Here is a 16,368-nt window from a genome sequence, read left to right as displayed (position 1 = left end):
AAGCCTATGGTAAGGCAAACTTCCATGCAAAGTTTCAACTTGAAGTGACCCCTGGTTTAAGCTGTACAGCGTTGCCAATTTTCCAGTTTCATGTGCTAAAATCAAGGATATTGGACTATTAGTCCGGTGCATAAGTAGACTATTATACCCAAGTTGGTCAACGGGACAGGGCTCAAACGAAAGCTTATGGTAAGGCAAACTTCCAGGAAAAGTTTCAACTTGAAGTGAAACCTCGTTTAGGCTGTACAGCGTTGCCAATTTTCCATTTTTATGCGCTAAACTCACGAAATACTGAATCATCATGGTTCAACAGACTATTATACCCGAGTTGGTCAACGAGACAAGGCTCAAACGAAAGCTTATGGTAAGGCAAACTTCCAGGAAAAGTTTCAACTTGAAGTGAAACATCGTTTAGGCTGTACAGCGTCGCCAATTTTTCATTTTCATGCGCTATACTCACGAAATACTGAATCATCATGGTTCAACAGACTAGTATACCCGAGTTGGTCAACGAGGCAAGGCTCAAACGAAAGCTTATGGTAAGGCAAACTTCTGGGAAAAGTTTCAACTTGAAGTGAAACCTCGTTTAGGCTGTACAGCGTTGCCAATTTTCCATTTTTATGCGCTAAACTCACGAAATACTGAATCATCATGGTTCAACAGACTAGTATACCCGAGTTGGTCAACGAGACAAGGCTCAAACGAAAGCTTATGGTAAGGCAAACTTCCGGGAAAAGTTTCAACTTGAAGGGAAAACTCGTTTAGGCTGTACAGCGTTGCCAATTTTCCATTTTTATGTGCCCAAATGAAGGGACTAATAGTCCAGTGCATCATAATTAAACAGACTAGTGCATCGGTCTACGAGCTGAATACTACCCTGAGATCGAATAGAAGCGCAACTAAAGGCCATCGTGAACTTTTCGAAGCAGTGTTCCCAATTTATTATTAATTTTTTTAACATAAAATTAGGGTTTTTCCGAGATTTTTGGCGGAAAACGTACCTTCATGGGCTATAACTTTTCCCGGAAGTTTGCCTTACCATAAGCTTTCGTTTGAGCCCTGTCTCGTTGACCAACTCGGGTATAATAGTCTGTTGAACCATGATGATTCAGTATTTCGTGAGTTTAGCGCATAAAAATGGAAAATTGGCGACGCTGTACAGCCTAAACGAGGTTTCACTTCAAGTTGAAACTTTTCCTGGAAGTTTGCCTTACCATAAGCTTTCGTTTGAGCCTTGTCTCGTTGACCAACTCGGGTAAAATAGTCTGTTGAACCATGATGATTCAGTATTTCGTGAGTTTAGCGCATAAAAATGGAAGATTGGCAACGCTGTACAGCCTCAACGAGGTTTCACTTCAAGTTGAAACTTTTCCTGGAAGTTTGCCTTACCATAAGCTTTCGTTTGAGCCCTGTCCCGTTGACCAACTTGGGTATAATAGTCTACTGATGCACCGGACTAATAGTCCAATATCCTTGATTTTAGCACATGAAACTGGAAAATTGGCAACGCTGTACAGCCTAAACCAGGGGTCACTTCAAGTTGAAACTTTGCATGGAAGTTTGCCTTACCATAGGCTTTCATTTGAGCGCTGTCCGGTTGACCAACTCGGGTATAAAAAAAAGGGGCTAAACTTGGCGAGGCTCTTTACTGAAAATTTTCAGCGAAAACGTTCCCTTAAGCTATACACAAGGTTTCCTGTAAGGGTAGCGCACGAAGGTTTCTTTTAAGGCAGAACTTTGCAACCTCGCAATGGGAGATACGCGTTTTTCGACAGTAGCCATCGGAATGCGGATCCTTATCATATTCTTCATCAAGTCTGTATTTTCAAATGATGTTTCGCTACGCTCCTCTCCTACGAATTCATGGCTATTGATTTAAGAGCAACGATTGAGTGGTATCGCGGGAAGAGGAGTTTCAAGTGAAATTTTTTATTTGTAGAAAAACGTTTTTAAAAATGTAAAATTACATGAAGGCAAATTATGGCACTTATAAATTTTTCAAAATATAAAGAAGAGATGAATAAGTGTTTCAATGTGTACATCGTGAAAAGCAATTTTCACTGAAATATAACTTGAACCTCAATTTAATAAAAAATACTTATGACTCGATTCTTATGCCGCGAATCCATTTTATTAATAAAAATCAAGTTTTAGAAAAAAAGTGGCTTTGACTGTATATTTTGCATTTCATCGGAACATAAAACTTTCAAACCAGGTATCTCGTTCGCAGTGTTTAAAAATCTGCGGTTTATCTTTATTGCCTTAAAACAGATCAAATCAACATCATCTCTTGAAGTTTTTTACTGACTTTCCTTCGCGCACAGAGGAACAATAATTACAGAAGTGTTAGTGTATAAAAATTGAGATTGATAGTTTCCTATTCACAAAATTAAGTATGACAGGAAGTCTGCAACGTCGCAAATTAAGATACGTGGTTACGGAGTTCCACCGTCGATTTCTTCGCTCCTCGGACGTAAGGGCGTAACTAGATTTTCGCATGAGCCCCAGAAAGCACGGATTTGTATGTAAGACAGGGCTCACGTGGTAAATAAGATACGCCCTTACGTCAGAGGGGCTACGATTTGTGTTCTATCATCGAGATTAATGTGAAGTTAGATGAGTAAGATGAGTTAGTGTTACATTGTATGGGCATGATCAGTTAATCTATTTGCCATTCAATCTCGTTTTACCAAAAGGTCATTCGTTGAACAGGTTGTTGCCATTTAACAAAAAATGAGGAAAAGTAAAAAATCTTAAAAAGAATGACAGAGTAAGGAACCAGATAAAAACTTAACGAATAGATTTTTTTTTTTTTTTTTTAAATTTTATTTAGTTATTTTTTGTACTCTCGGTTTGAGTCTAACATCAAGAGGTTTTTTAGGTCGCATTACCACATCGAAAGATAGTTCAATTTCGTCCATGCCGTAAAGAGATTCGATGATAAAATTCCGCAAAATGTAAGATATCACCACTTTTTGTTCCATCATTGCAAATTTCTGGCCTGTAATAGGAAAGTAAGTAAATACAACATTTTGCATAAATGTGACAGTCACAGGAGAGAGAGCTTCTAGTCCACGGAAGCAAACTTTTCAGAAAAGCGATTTTTGTTGAGATCGGCTTAAATATTAGATCTTCAATTTCGACGGAAACACTTTTTTTTGCGTCCCATACCTGCTGCATTAGGATCACAACGGCAACGTAACACGGTCTGCGTCTCACAATCAGTCCTAAACCGGTAGGTGTGGGATGCAAACAAGTTGAGTAACACTAACCGATCTCCTCGCCTTGTATCTCAGACGCAAATTCGGGTTTTCTGGGTTTTTATCCTTGAGAATCTTCTTTTCAAAACAAAAACGTTTACTCAGAAAGTTTCCATCAGTCATTCTCAGTAAGGAACAAACCTGCGGTCTTTCACCGAGAAAAAAGTTCGGTCCTATGAACCGGATGTGCGATGTTTAATATCGACCGTATTGTTCGGTTCATGTGACCGCTCTCTCGGTTCTGGGAACCGTATATTGTGTTCATACAACCGAGCTTTTTCTTTTTCTTAGTTCTGTTCGGGTTAAATGCTCGGTTGCATGAACCGAGGATACGGTTCCCAGAATCGAGGATACTGTTCCCTGAATCAAAGATACGGTTCCCAGAATCGAGGATACGGTTCCCAGAATCGAGGATACGGTTCCTAGAATCGAGAGAGGGGTTACACGAACCGAAGAACACGGCCGATATTGAACATCGTACATTCGCGGTTTATAGGTTTTTCTTCTCAGTGATGCCGCATTTATTTTCCAAGCAAGAAACAGAACCTAAAATTAAATGTAATAAATCGAAACCCTTTTGGCTGCGCCCCTGAAAATATGACTTCAAAATCTTACCTATACAATTTCTAGATCCCGCCGCGAAAGGCACGTATGCGAACGAATGTCGACCGACACAATTTTCGCTATTAAATCGCTCCGGATCGAAAATCTCTGGATTAGGAAAGTATTTCGGGTCCCGATGCATACAAAAGATAGAGAGACCCACCGTTGCGCCGTCTGGAACGGTGTAATTTCCTGCGAATATATTGAAATCGGAAAATTAAACATGAAAACTTGTCGGAGCGGCTCATAAAAGTACTAGCCTTGAAAGATACATGCATGTATTTATTTATTGACCTTTAGAGGTGGGCTAATTTTAACCGGTTTGTTCTCGACTTTCTTCTTCAGCCCCTTTCTTCAATCTTCACTTCATGCATATCAGCTAAACTCGCAATACATATTTGCGATTAATCCCACAACGGACTAGAAATATCGCATAATGAGGGCCGATAAATAATTTTCCGAAAGAGGTCTGACAAGACACTCCTTCGCAAAATCAAAGCACAGAGGGAAAATTGCCCTTATCGATTTGAAGTTTAACGCGAATATACACCCGGCACAAGCAGAGAGCTGTACAAATTTCGTGGAAAGGGGAGAGGGGATGCTTATGCTCATATACTCTTCACAGGGGTTTTGAGCTGCTTCATATTTTCAAATATTGGGTGCTAACTCCCTGCAACGCCCTCTCCCAGTTACGCTCATACTACTGAAGATAAATACTACATTTTTTATTAGACAGTTAAAGTTTGCATTTCGGTGACTCCAAAAACATCGATCCCACTGCATTCTTAGGTGTAGCACCTTCGCCTTGTGAAAAATAAGTACCATTACTAAAAGACGCACTGTGCATTGGACTAATAATTTTGTACTTAATCAATCCCTTTTATGGCCTTACCGAATTGAACGTCCTCTTGGCAGTTTCTTAATATAAAAGGGATGCTTGGAAATAGCCGCAGACTCTCCTTGATACACTGTTCCAAATATTTCATAGACTTTAAATCGTCAACCGTTGGTGCTCTGTCTGAACCTCGGAAAATATCATCAAGTTCCTGATAGCATTTTTCCTGAATGAAACGCAATAGAAATGAGCAAAATTAGAAATTGATGACAAAATTCTCTTTTTAGATAGTAAGCGGGGAAAAGCTACTCGGAGAGAATGTAGGGAGATCCCTTCCACGCAGGGAGGAAGAAGGGGAGAGGATTCAATACTACGTGTGTTGTACTGAAAACCTCAAAACTTAGTGATTCCGGTTTGATTCAAAATTTTTGGACATTTTTGTTCTAGTCTGTTCGAATACATCATACTATGTAGGCAATGTCCGATCGAGTCTTGCAGTTGGGCATCAAAAATTATTGATACGACTTGCTTGAGGAAATTTACTAATTTTTGGAAAAATAACCGACACAAGAGTATTTCTTGTATTGAAATTTTGTGCAATGCAAGTCTGTGCAATTTTTATCACAATTAAATTGTAAAAAATAATACAATCAGGCTTACCTGGATATCCGGGTGCATGCCGAGAAGAAACAAAGAAAAACTCATCGATGTTGCCGTTGTGTCATGCCCCTATAAACATTTCGAAAAAACAAAATTGTAACTTGAAACTTGAGGCATTCAACTACTTAAAAGAAAATAAAAGAAACTGGGAACCATACTTGAGGTATCTTTGATGAATCCTCCCACTTGTTTACATGTATTTCGCCACACTGCTTGTATAACCAGCCCTTCCCTCAAATCATTTTAATTTTAGTCAAACAAATTTTACTCTATAATATGAAATCAAGCGTAACGCATAACATCATAAGCGCGAAGCGCTTTTGGTGGTCAGAAGGTGTGCCCTCAAATGTCAAATACATAGAAGACGTGCATTAAAATGAATGGTTTAATTCGATGTCGACCGGCTATTTTCATACGATTAAATGGTACCTTCATTATGTTTTCTTACCGCAAAAATGAATGTATTAACTTCGTCTCTTAGGTCCTGTTCTGATAAAGCCTTCGTCGGAGATTCGTGGGCCTCTAATAGGATATCAAGGAAAGCCGGTTTCGTCGTTCCTGAAACAAATCCGAATGGTGATTTTTATTATGTTTCTGATGAAAATCCGGTTAAGATGAGGAAAAGGAACCTTGATTTACGGAGGCAAATTGCCAGTGGAGCAGCATTCACCGAATTAGCAGGGAAAATTGGGTTTTGAGATCTTGACGGAAAACTCTCTCAGCGGGTCGTTGGTTTATTGCAATTGATAGACAAAGCTATGGATAAAGAAGACAAAAGGGGTGGAAGGGGGTGGTTGCAATGGACGAAGGAGGTAGGTTATAGACTAACTTATGGTAACCTACGAGACACCCTATAGTTAGTCCATCATTTTCTCCCTCAGCCTGTAGGAATCGCCCATTTCAACCCATAGGATCGCTGCATGTTCCCTATGTCTTCTTTTTCTATAGCTTTGTCCATCAATTTCGATAATCAGCCTGTTGGTGTTATAAAAAGCATGCGTAACATTTTGCTCCAATTCGTCACTTTCGTGCCCTAAACATGACTGATATGAAGAGCTTTTATAACTGAATTTTTTGTCTTTTAAACCAGAAACATCGAACCACAATGTTTGACAATGTTTGGTTTGATTTGAAATTTTGGATTATACCGTGGCAGCGATCGATAGGTGAATTTTGAGTCATCAAGAGCTCAGCTATTTTTATTTCGTGAACGATCGCAAGTAATCGAATAAAAAAAGGTATCATACCTCCATGGACCAAAAATTAAAACTGGCGGCGAATATTGGGGATGAAGTTAGAGCATTTGCTCTTTGAATATATTTTGAAACGATCGCAGGACGCTGATTCATATTTATGTTTTGTAACCGGTCCATTTCATACACTGCAAGATTTAAACTGGCTCAAGTTTGATTAAGCGCCCAAAGTTTTCGGCCAGCAAGGTACGATATCTTCATGTACTCCTGGATATAACTATTCGTGCTTCTCGGCTGTGCGTGTTGCGTGCCAAAAATTGAAGGGGCTTTGGATAATCGGCAATCTTGTGAAGCGTTGATTCGTAGTTAGGTTGGTCAGTTCCCGAGAAATTTTAGCGACCAATATGGAGGATGATTCAGTCTCACATTCATAACTCCAAATAAGGACAACCACAACAGAAAATTGACATCAAAACTCAAATTTTAACCCCTCAACATCATTTTAAACTTTTCACGGGGCACAAACATTCCTGTACTTCTTAATTTTTTACTTGGTCTCTCGAAATTATGAAAATGTTACTTAGGTGCCTCCTTTATTTTTTCGCAGGCTTAAATTGCCATTCACGTGAGAAAATGGAGGGATGCAATGAAGAGGATTAAAGCCCGGATTAAGGAATAAAACCTTTGTCATGAAAAGAAAACCGTTAAGAAGTTACGAATCAGTTGATGCGAATTTTGAAATGGATTTTAAAGTAAAAAGGACGTAATTGACCCTATATTTTTGAAAATTTTGTTGAGTACTCACCTTTGACTTCATCATTTCCATTTTCTTCGTCTTCCACTTGGCGAGCTCTCTTATTCTTGTTCTTTAAAATCGCCTAAAAAATCCAAATTGCATCAGTAATATTTTAATTTTATAATAATGCTTTAATTACAACATATTTCAGCCAAATAATTATATTTAAATTAATTAATAATGGTATTGTGAAAAACTAATATTTTGATCAAATAAAGAATCACTAAACACTACATAGTGTGAGTGTGGGTCTTTACCGTTGCCAAATCTAAGCGATCAGTTCACTTAAGCATTTTGACGCCAAAAATACCCGGGCGCTAATAAATTAGACATTCTTGAGTCTCACACAGGCTTAGATCCAGAGCAGTTTAACTTCAATTATGTGATTGTGGTAATCCTTTTGAAACGAAAGCATGGTTTCTTAACGCAAAGAAGCTGCACAAAGCAAACTCCTTGAAAGCTTTGCATATTATGACCGCAGTATGGGTAAAATAATTTCCATTCTTAAATGATTTAAAAACTTTTGGGGAGCATAAGTTGATAACAACCGCTTAAGCACCCAATTAGCCACGAGATCAGACGGATTGCAATGTATTCATGAAAATCTAAAAGCGCACGCATAATCTAACGTAACTCACACTTAGTTCCTCTCAATATTCGGTAAGGGAAAAAGAGTAAGTTTGCATTTCCAAGGTTCAAGGCTAAAAAAATGCATAATGGAAGGCGATGCCTTGCTGGAGCATAAAATGCGTCAAATAAATGACGTTGATCATTTTGATTTATGGCTGGTTCTCAGTTTCAATTAGATTATCAAAAAAAAAAAAAAAAAAAAAAAAAAAAAAAAAAAAAAAAGGGGAAATGTAGGTAAAGCTGACTGCTAGAGTATATTGACACGTGAAGTCGGAAATCGCATATCTTCATTCCATTGCTTCACATCTCCGATTATGTTTCATTTTATTGAAAAGTACACCGAAAAAAAAGGTGAAGTTGATTTAAAATTCTGGATGTAAAAAAAAAGTGTGCGAGAACTTTTAAAATGCTGAACTGCCCGCTGCAGTAGTTACTTTAGCAATGCCAAGATGTATAACAACTAACTGCTGTTTCGGGTAATTGAGCATTTTAGAAGTTCTTGCACACTTTTACGACATCCAGAATGTTAAATCAACTTCACATTTTTTTCGGTGCATGTAATCAGGCAAAATTTAGAGACATTATTGGTTAGTTTTGACTTAAAAAGTAAAATAAGAGTAGATATTTGTAAACTTGCAATATTTTCGGCTCTAACCATTGATACGGTAAAACTATGCATGTGAAGTCGAAGTATCGAAAAATAAAAGTATATTCACGATACGACAGGAGAACGTTGTTGTGATGGTGAAACATGGCTGGTTGCTGTATGTATGTGATCAGCTAAATACTTTTGCCATCTATGTTTGAATCACACGTATAATGAGTATTCGTCTTTATTATTTGCTCTAAAATGACGGATGTTAGCGCGTCCTTCAGCATTGTCAATAAATCCCATTTTTTAAATTATTTCGAGTAAAAATCAACGACTTATTTCTCCCACCGAAAATTCAAAGCTAACACTGTTTTACTCTTTGAAAACACTAGTCTCTCGCCTTCATTTGAAAATAGAATGTATAAACAGTGTAAAATGTAATTTACCTTGTGCGCAAGTTCAAAAATTTTATCCAAGCTTTTGGTCACTTGTTGACCAGTCGCAGAGTAATAGAATAAACTGTTCCAGAACCAAGGCTCCCCAATTCTCTTGAGTGTGGCGTGCTGAACACTGGAATTTTAAGACATGGAAAAAAATGAATAATTAAAAAAACATTTGGTATATTTAGCAGAGGAGGAATCATAGAAAAGTAATTTCTAGGGATGATGACAGTACCGGGTCTCCAAACTATATTGTCTTTGATGTGATGTATGGACGAACTCACTCTGAAGCGCAAACCGCGATCTTACTTCGATTAGCAAAATCTTAATTTCATTCTTTGACGTATGGTGGGCGCATAGTTGAAATCGCACATCTCCAAAATCGGTGACGGGATTAAAAAAATAGTCGATGAAATTGCTTCCTAAATAAATCTAAATAAATAATTGACTAACAAAATAACAGTCGGCGTCCGCTGAACTCAAATATTAGTTCCTGGTGGCATGTAAATGAGTAAGTGTTACAAATGCATCGTTACATTTCATAATGAAAAGGCTCGCGTATAATTCTGTCTTGACTTTTTGCATGCATACTTGCTCGTCATAACATTATCAGATGCTGGAACCTCGAACTTCGGAATGAGGTGAAATTATTTGTTTGAGCACCAGAAGTCCAGACAATACTACCGAAGGCATACACTTAACTTAATGTATGTTGATTCTTGACCGAACAGCCGTTGAAGTAATCGATTCATGAACGCACTTCTTTGCCTTGCTGACGTAAAAACGTATCTTCACTTGAAGCTTAACTCTAACGCCTATATGCCTTGATGCTTTACAAGGCTCACGTGAAAGTGGGAGTTACGCTGTTATGTCCAATGAAGCGACAGATTAAACCAAGTGAAAACATCATATACAATGACCATAAATCAAAGTTATTCTGTTTTCAGCGGTGGAATTATCCAAATAAAATTCTGAGGGGAGCCAGGTATTATACCGATGGTTAACTTTTGCTTACATTATTACCTCGATGACGTAGAAACTAATGACGAAAATTCTCAAACCGTAACTTACAGTTAGGAACGTTTACTTACTTTTCAATGGCCTGAACGTAGTCGATTTGTGGGTTGTCAAGGGCGTCAATTTTAACTCCCATCGCCGCCTCTGAAAAGAATTGCTCAAAATTAATCATCACTAGCTGTTAAAATAGGACGAAAATCAAGGTTGAATAGTGGATTTAGTGCTTATTTTATTAACTTTGCTGGTCAAAGAGGAGTCTTTAACTTCATTTCAAGACTGCTCACATCTTTTCTCGCAATCAGGCGGTGGACAATTTTCATACTTTTTTCAGGTTTATCGTTTGTTCGTTTTTTAACGTGGTGTCATGTGCACTGAGATAAATTTCATACAGTGCTTTAAGGCTAAAATATCATGAAAAAATACGCTTCAATTTTGGATGAAAAAAATTATTAAAATGAAGAGAAAAAGGGGGAGATGACAGAGAAGTTCGGAGTAGAGACGGCTTAATGTATATTAAGCTTCATATCGTCAAACGCAAGTTTTATTTTACAAAACTCGAAATGCAAATTTGTCGGACCAAAATACTAAATTACACTCTCCAACAGTGTAAAACTGACCTAAAGCCTCTTGCAATTTATTTTTTGGGATACGAGAGGGCCTGTTGAAGCAAAAATTCAAATTCCTTTTTCTCACCTCAACTCAACGAAAAACTTCGCAAAAAAGCCTCTCTACACTAATGACCCTTTTTTATGCACGGCTTTATCGCCGCTGCTCTGATATAAGGGCGTACTTCAATTTCCACATGAGCCCTGTGCTCTTTATATAACTCTAAGCTGTCTGGGGTTCTTATGGAAATAGAGATACTATATGCACGCCCATAAGGCAGAAAAGGAGGATATTCATTCACAGAGTATTTTACTCACCACAAATATTTTCTAAGGCCATCAGATGCATCGCCTGATACACGTCCATAGGAGCGTCTTCTGAACGCTCCCTTAATTTTCGGATCATAACAATAGAATTTTGCACCAATATCTCGTGGAGCATATTTAGCACACTTAGATGAAAAGCAGGTGTGAGCATCTTCCGCCTTTCATGCCATAATGCCCCTGAAAACAAACAAAATTGCAGGTTGTCATAACAACAACAAAGTATGAGGATGATTGCGAAATTAATTAGAGTTTTGGGACTTTATCATGATGACGCGCCGTTTTTTCATTAATTGAAGAGGTGAATTTAATTAAAAGGGAATTACCTATATGGGCAAATAATGGACACTTTACCCCATAGAACTCATTAAGGACACCTAAAAATTGGCGATTTCAAATATATAGTATTGCGCATTACCAACGATTGAAACTTATAAATTATCCTATTGTTTTGCCAATCTTGTATTATTGGAAAGATTTCTCTGAAATATATTTTCCTACTATAGTGCTATGCTTGAAATGGGGTTTTAAGCTGTGCCGGATATTTTTTTTAAAACATAATTAGTAATTAGTTTAAAAATCTCGGTGTTGAAAAAGAGTAAAACTTCCCTCTCGGCCTTTTGTGGGAGCGACGTTTGCCATATTTTGGGTTTCAAAAAGCTCAACAAAACCCGAAGTGGCCGAACCAATCGCCAACGGACTCTCATTTCCAGCATCCGTCGTCTATCCATTAAAGTGTCTAAAATTAAAGTAGGAGCTCTCACAATCAAACTCAGGTCAGAAAAACACAACATCCGCCCCGCAGTTGTTAATTACAACATGTGAAGTCAATGAAAGACCTACCATTACTGGTGATCAGTCCATGTCCCATCCAGTCGAGAACGATTTTGTAGGAATTTGCTTTGTCCTTAAGACTTTTTGAGGTGAAGAAAATCTGAAAAAGTATGAATGAGCGTATGACGAATGATGTGATCTTCCACGGAATAAATGACCGTAGTCCACAGCTACTCGAAATTTGACGTAAATAATTGGAGCATACGGGTACGAGAAGGAACTTTTGAAAAATGAGCTAAGTAAAATGGATTGATCTGCATACGAATTACATGCGACACTTTTCTTTTTAAATCAGTTCATTGGGACGATATTTTGCAATATTGATCTACTTTTTCCATGTCATACTTAAATGCCTATAGGTATATTTGCTCAGAGGAAAAAATAGCGTGCACGTCATTCCTAAAATTAGCCAGGAACTATAGTTCGGCACTGCAAAATGTAGGCAATTATTGTACAGAGCTCCCTTTAGTATAAATGCATTTAATTGAGTTAATAACTTAATACCGCAGTGTGGCTTAATCTACAGAGATCTAGGGACGAAACGTGCTCAAAAATTCCAAATCGGACTGGAGTAAGTCGGTTTGAGGTTTCCAATTCCGAAAACATGATTTGAAGAAAAAGCTACTGAGCCTCTTATCGGCCATGTTCAGAGCACGAAATTGCTGAATTAAAATTCATTTGGACGTCTCCCATTGGAAAATTTATGAACTACATCGACCGGAACTCATTCTTAGGATTCATTCTTTCTATGACAAGTACGATATGCAATTTTCGACTTCAGCCATTGATATTCATTTTTAACAGTGATACTTGATTTGCACATCTAATTAATTTTGCGGCGTTGATATTTCGGTGAATATCCATTTCTACCTTCACGGAAATGTCCGGAACTTCAATATGTGAACTCGTCCGTCTTTATAACGCATTCCGAGTCTAATACTTTCAAGGAAACCAAAAGTAGGTACATACCTTTGCATAGTCTGCCTCTGCAATTATGACGCTGGGTATCCACCCATACCAATGACGAAATATACCTCCGAATTCTTTGTACTGTTGGTATATCGCTCTTGGTAAAACTGTGTGCAAATGGTAAAATTAATTATAAGTAAGCAAACTTGTTGAAAGGATGAGAGAAGCAAGAAAATTGTACAAATGTACTATCGTGGGTTATTTTGGTTTTAATGGATCCGTTTTATTTTAGTGTAAAGACTTTAACGAATGGTTAGGATTCCACGCCAAATGAGTTTGCACCCGTCTTGAGTGCGGGAAAGGATCACTTGTCTTTAGTTTACCATTGGAAGTAAATGCAAGAATCAAGATGTAAATGGTGGATTCGTACGGAAAAGTCATGATGGGTATATAACAGTGAAATTTCATGGCGTAAATTATTAAAATTGAGAAAGAAATACTAACCTTCAGGCTTAAGGAATGCCATCGACGGATGTCCTAGAACTTTGTTTTCTATCGGAGGACCTGGTATTTTCTCTACCGTTTGATACTGCTCTTGATTGCATGGCAAAATCTTAGTAAAAGTATGCACAACGTATCCAATAACAATAGCCAATAATGCCAATGCGTGGAGGATCATTTCTTCAAGCTAGAAAGCCACAGTACATTTATATATAACGAGGAAAATCGGTCCAGTAGTTTCCGAGATCGAATTAGCACAAACTGTTGGAGGCCAAAAAAGGCCTTAGGATATTAAATATATAGATGAAATCAAACTAGAGAATAGTTAACAACTTTTCTTCGGGATACAGCACATTGAAATTAACTGTGAACCTATCTATTTTTTTAAGTTCAAAATCTCAGTTTAAGACTGTGATAACGATACCGATATACCTTATTAAGATTATTTCATTTGATATTTTATTATTTGAACGCACTAATTTCACGAATTTTACATCCAACACATAATGCACAGTTTGCACGAATTTATACTCAACATAAAATGAGTTATAGTATAGTTGATAAGAATTTAATTTTCAAAATATTAATAAGAATTTAATTTTCCAAAAATTACGCGCGAACCACTCGGGGGTATCGAGATGATTGTTTTCTTCGCTGACGACTCCGGTTACCTATTGAATACATTGAAATACATTGAATTTTACCCATCTATTTTTTGCGGCTCAAAATTTTCGTTTAAGAAGTTGATAACACACCGAAACACCTTAAGAGTATTTCATTTAAAGTTCTATTATTTGAACGCACTACTTTCACGAATGTTACACCCAACATAAAATTCACAGTCTAGCATTAAATAAGTTGATGAAGTTCACAAGAATTTAATTTTTTTTTAAAATGACGTGCAAGTCACTCGGGGCCACCGAACTGTTTTTTACCTTAATGAGGACATTGAATGCCGAGGAACTAGTGCTTTTGAATATTATGAACTATTTGAACGATCATGAATTACTTAGATAGAAGTTGAATTGGCTTAGTGCGTCTCTGAAATGAATGATGGATATTACAAATCCGTCAATTACTACCGAGCATAATAAAATCAACACAATTACTTGGATCCTCATCGATTCCCAATGCTTTTGAACTCTTTTAATTATTCTGATGAACAATGTAAAGCCTTGGGATTCTAGTGCAAATTTACTTTCAGAGAACTGGTCAATTTCAAATTCAATATTCTGTTTGAAATTCCCAATATTTAAAACAAATCACAACACATGCATATCCCTGCTGCATTGTTACCTTTAAAAATGACGGCTAAGGGAGGAGGCGAGAGTTACAGGGTATATGACCCCTTCATGCCCTGCTAAGGAAGAACGATATGTAAGCCTTCAGACTTTACCAAACTTCCTTTTACAAATCACGGACTCTCAGTAAAATTTGTCAGTATTTTTCTTCCGATTTTTTAGACAATTTTGTCGCAATTTCATCTAAAATGTCTGAAGTTTTCAAGAAAAGATTCTGAGGACTGAAAAGCGAACACCCTTGGCCCAAAAAGAAGGTGTAGCTACGTTCCCTATTGAGTGTCTTCAATCGCGTAAAACTTTCGGACAGCACGAAAAAGCACACAAACGGATATGGACAGCACCGTATGGATTTTCGAACTTGGAACTTCAAAGTTGATTGAAATTTAGCAAGACAAGCACCCTCAAAAACACATAATTAATCGCGACAGATTTGGCAACATTCGAATGTTCATATGACGTTCTTCCTTAGAACGGCAGCTCAGTCCTTTACCGTTGACCTGAAGACGTTCATGAAGTAATATGTTATTTTGACATCGTGGGCAGCTTCGATCTTTGGATCCTTGTTGAGAGAGTAAAAAAAAAAAAATCGGTGGCTTCACCTCAACCTCAGACCATTCCTTGCTACTGGTCCCTTAGGCAAAGTCACCCCTATCTTCAACGTAAAGACACCCTTACCTACCCTAAAGACTGAAAAGCGAACACCCTTGGCCCAAAAAGAAGGTGAATCTACGTTCCCGATCGAAGATCCTCTTGATATCCAGTCACGTAAAACTTTCGGACAGCACTTGCGAATGGATTTTCGAACTTGGAACTTCAAAGTTGATTGAACTTTCCCGATGATGGGGTGACAGCGACGGCGGCGGCTGCCCACGGAGATCTCCGAGCTGCAGAGTCTCGTCTCACGATGCAGACTGGGAGCTCGCACCCGAAAAATCCATATCATCAAATTAGAATCGGTTTTGGCATTTCGAACTGTATCGATGCTCTCGGGTCGCTGCAAGATCCGGAGATTTGCATCTCATAATCTCCGATCATTGTGGAAAAATTTCGCACAAAGGCATGGTTTAATGATGATAATAAACGAAAGAATTGCTTGGAATGCCCCGAAAAATTTTGGAAGAATAGAAGTCTTCGAGCTTGCGGGCTTTCCCACGGGTTTTCCGAGAGTGTGCCTCTGGAGATTGACTCAGACTTGACGTTATAATCAACGTTACAACGGTATAGTGGAAATTCTTGCAAGATGGCACGCGTCAATATAGAAGGAGCTCCTTGGAAGAGATTAAGTTCCTACTTTCTTGGATGGGCAGAAATTAAGGGGCTTGGAGGACAAAGAGCAAAAGTACAGGTTTTGCTAAACGGAAAGAATTCAAGTGCTGTTTTAACAATTAAATTGTTAAAAGAAAGTGACTGCAATGTTTCAACTTAGATTTTACAAAAAAAATGCTACTTTAACCACCGTGGTTAAAGTAGCATTTTTTTGTTGTAAAATCCATTTGAAACATTGCAGTCACTTTTTTTAGGAATTGAATTTTAAACCGGTAATTTAATTTTTTCCATGTATTTCGAGAAATCCGTGTTTAAAGTTTTAAATTAAAATGGAGTCTCACGGCAAAAAGAAAGTTTAGATTCACGTTTGATGCTGGAAAGTTGGAATTTGGGAGTCAGTGTTTCACATATTATATTTTAAGACGGGTTTTAGTTGAAATCGTGAAAATCTCAATTTTTTCAAAAACTGCAACTATGGGCATTGTCCTCCAAGCTCTTCAATTTTACCTCATCGAAAAGGGTCTGAGGGACTTCGTCACCCTTAAAGAGAAGCTCCGGTGGATTTTCTTGGCTTCATAAGTTTAGTGGTGATTCTTTGGAAT

The 16,368-nt window shown here is 37.8% G+C and overlaps 2 protein-coding genes across 4 annotated transcripts in view; one reads left to right on the top strand and one right to left on the bottom strand.

The window, feature by feature from the left end:
- Positions 1–16,368, top strand: part of LOC140224853 (uncharacterized) — a 212,929-nt gene that overhangs the window by 74,244 nt on the left and 122,317 nt on the right. The gene's annotated exons all lie outside the window — the stretch shown is intronic.
- On the bottom strand, positions 1,389–15,749 carry LOC140224851 (cytochrome P450 4C1-like). The gene is made up of 12 exons (XM_072301681.1): positions 13,203–15,749; positions 12,759–12,865; positions 11,799–11,889; positions 10,950–11,135; positions 10,101–10,170; positions 9,016–9,139; positions 7,357–7,429; positions 5,807–5,916; positions 5,359–5,427; positions 4,756–4,924; positions 3,876–4,055; positions 1,389–3,001 (listed from the first exon to the last, which is right to left on the bottom strand). Exons 1-12 carry the CDS (start codon positions 13,375–13,377, stop codon positions 2,826–2,828), a joined length of 1,530 nt encoding a protein of 509 aa, XP_072157782.1. The 5' UTR covers positions 13,378–15,749; the 3' UTR covers positions 1,389–2,825.

Source organism: Bemisia tabaci, chromosome 6, assembly GCF_918797505.1.
Source record: "Bemisia tabaci chromosome 6, PGI_BMITA_v3".
Taxonomy (NCBI): Eukaryota; Metazoa; Arthropoda; class Insecta; order Hemiptera; family Aleyrodidae; genus Bemisia; species Bemisia tabaci.
Note: the sequence above shows the minus strand (reverse complement) of the source record. Positions and strands in the feature narration are given on the sequence as shown.

Excerpts from the sequence above, each read along its gene's own strand:
- LOC140224851 (XM_072301681.1), bottom strand. The coding sequence starts at position 13,377 with ATGATCCTCCACGCATTGGCATTATTGGCTATTGTTATTGGATACGTT. Across the intron at positions 7,430-9,015 it reads TTTTTGAACTTGCGCACAAG|GCGATTTTAAAGAACAAGAA; the intron begins GTAAATTACATT and ends TGGATTTTTTAG. Across the intron at positions 3,002-3,875 it reads GGGATCTAGAAATTGTATAG|GCCAGAAATTTGCAATGATG; the intron begins GTAAGATTTTGA and ends TTCCTATTACAG.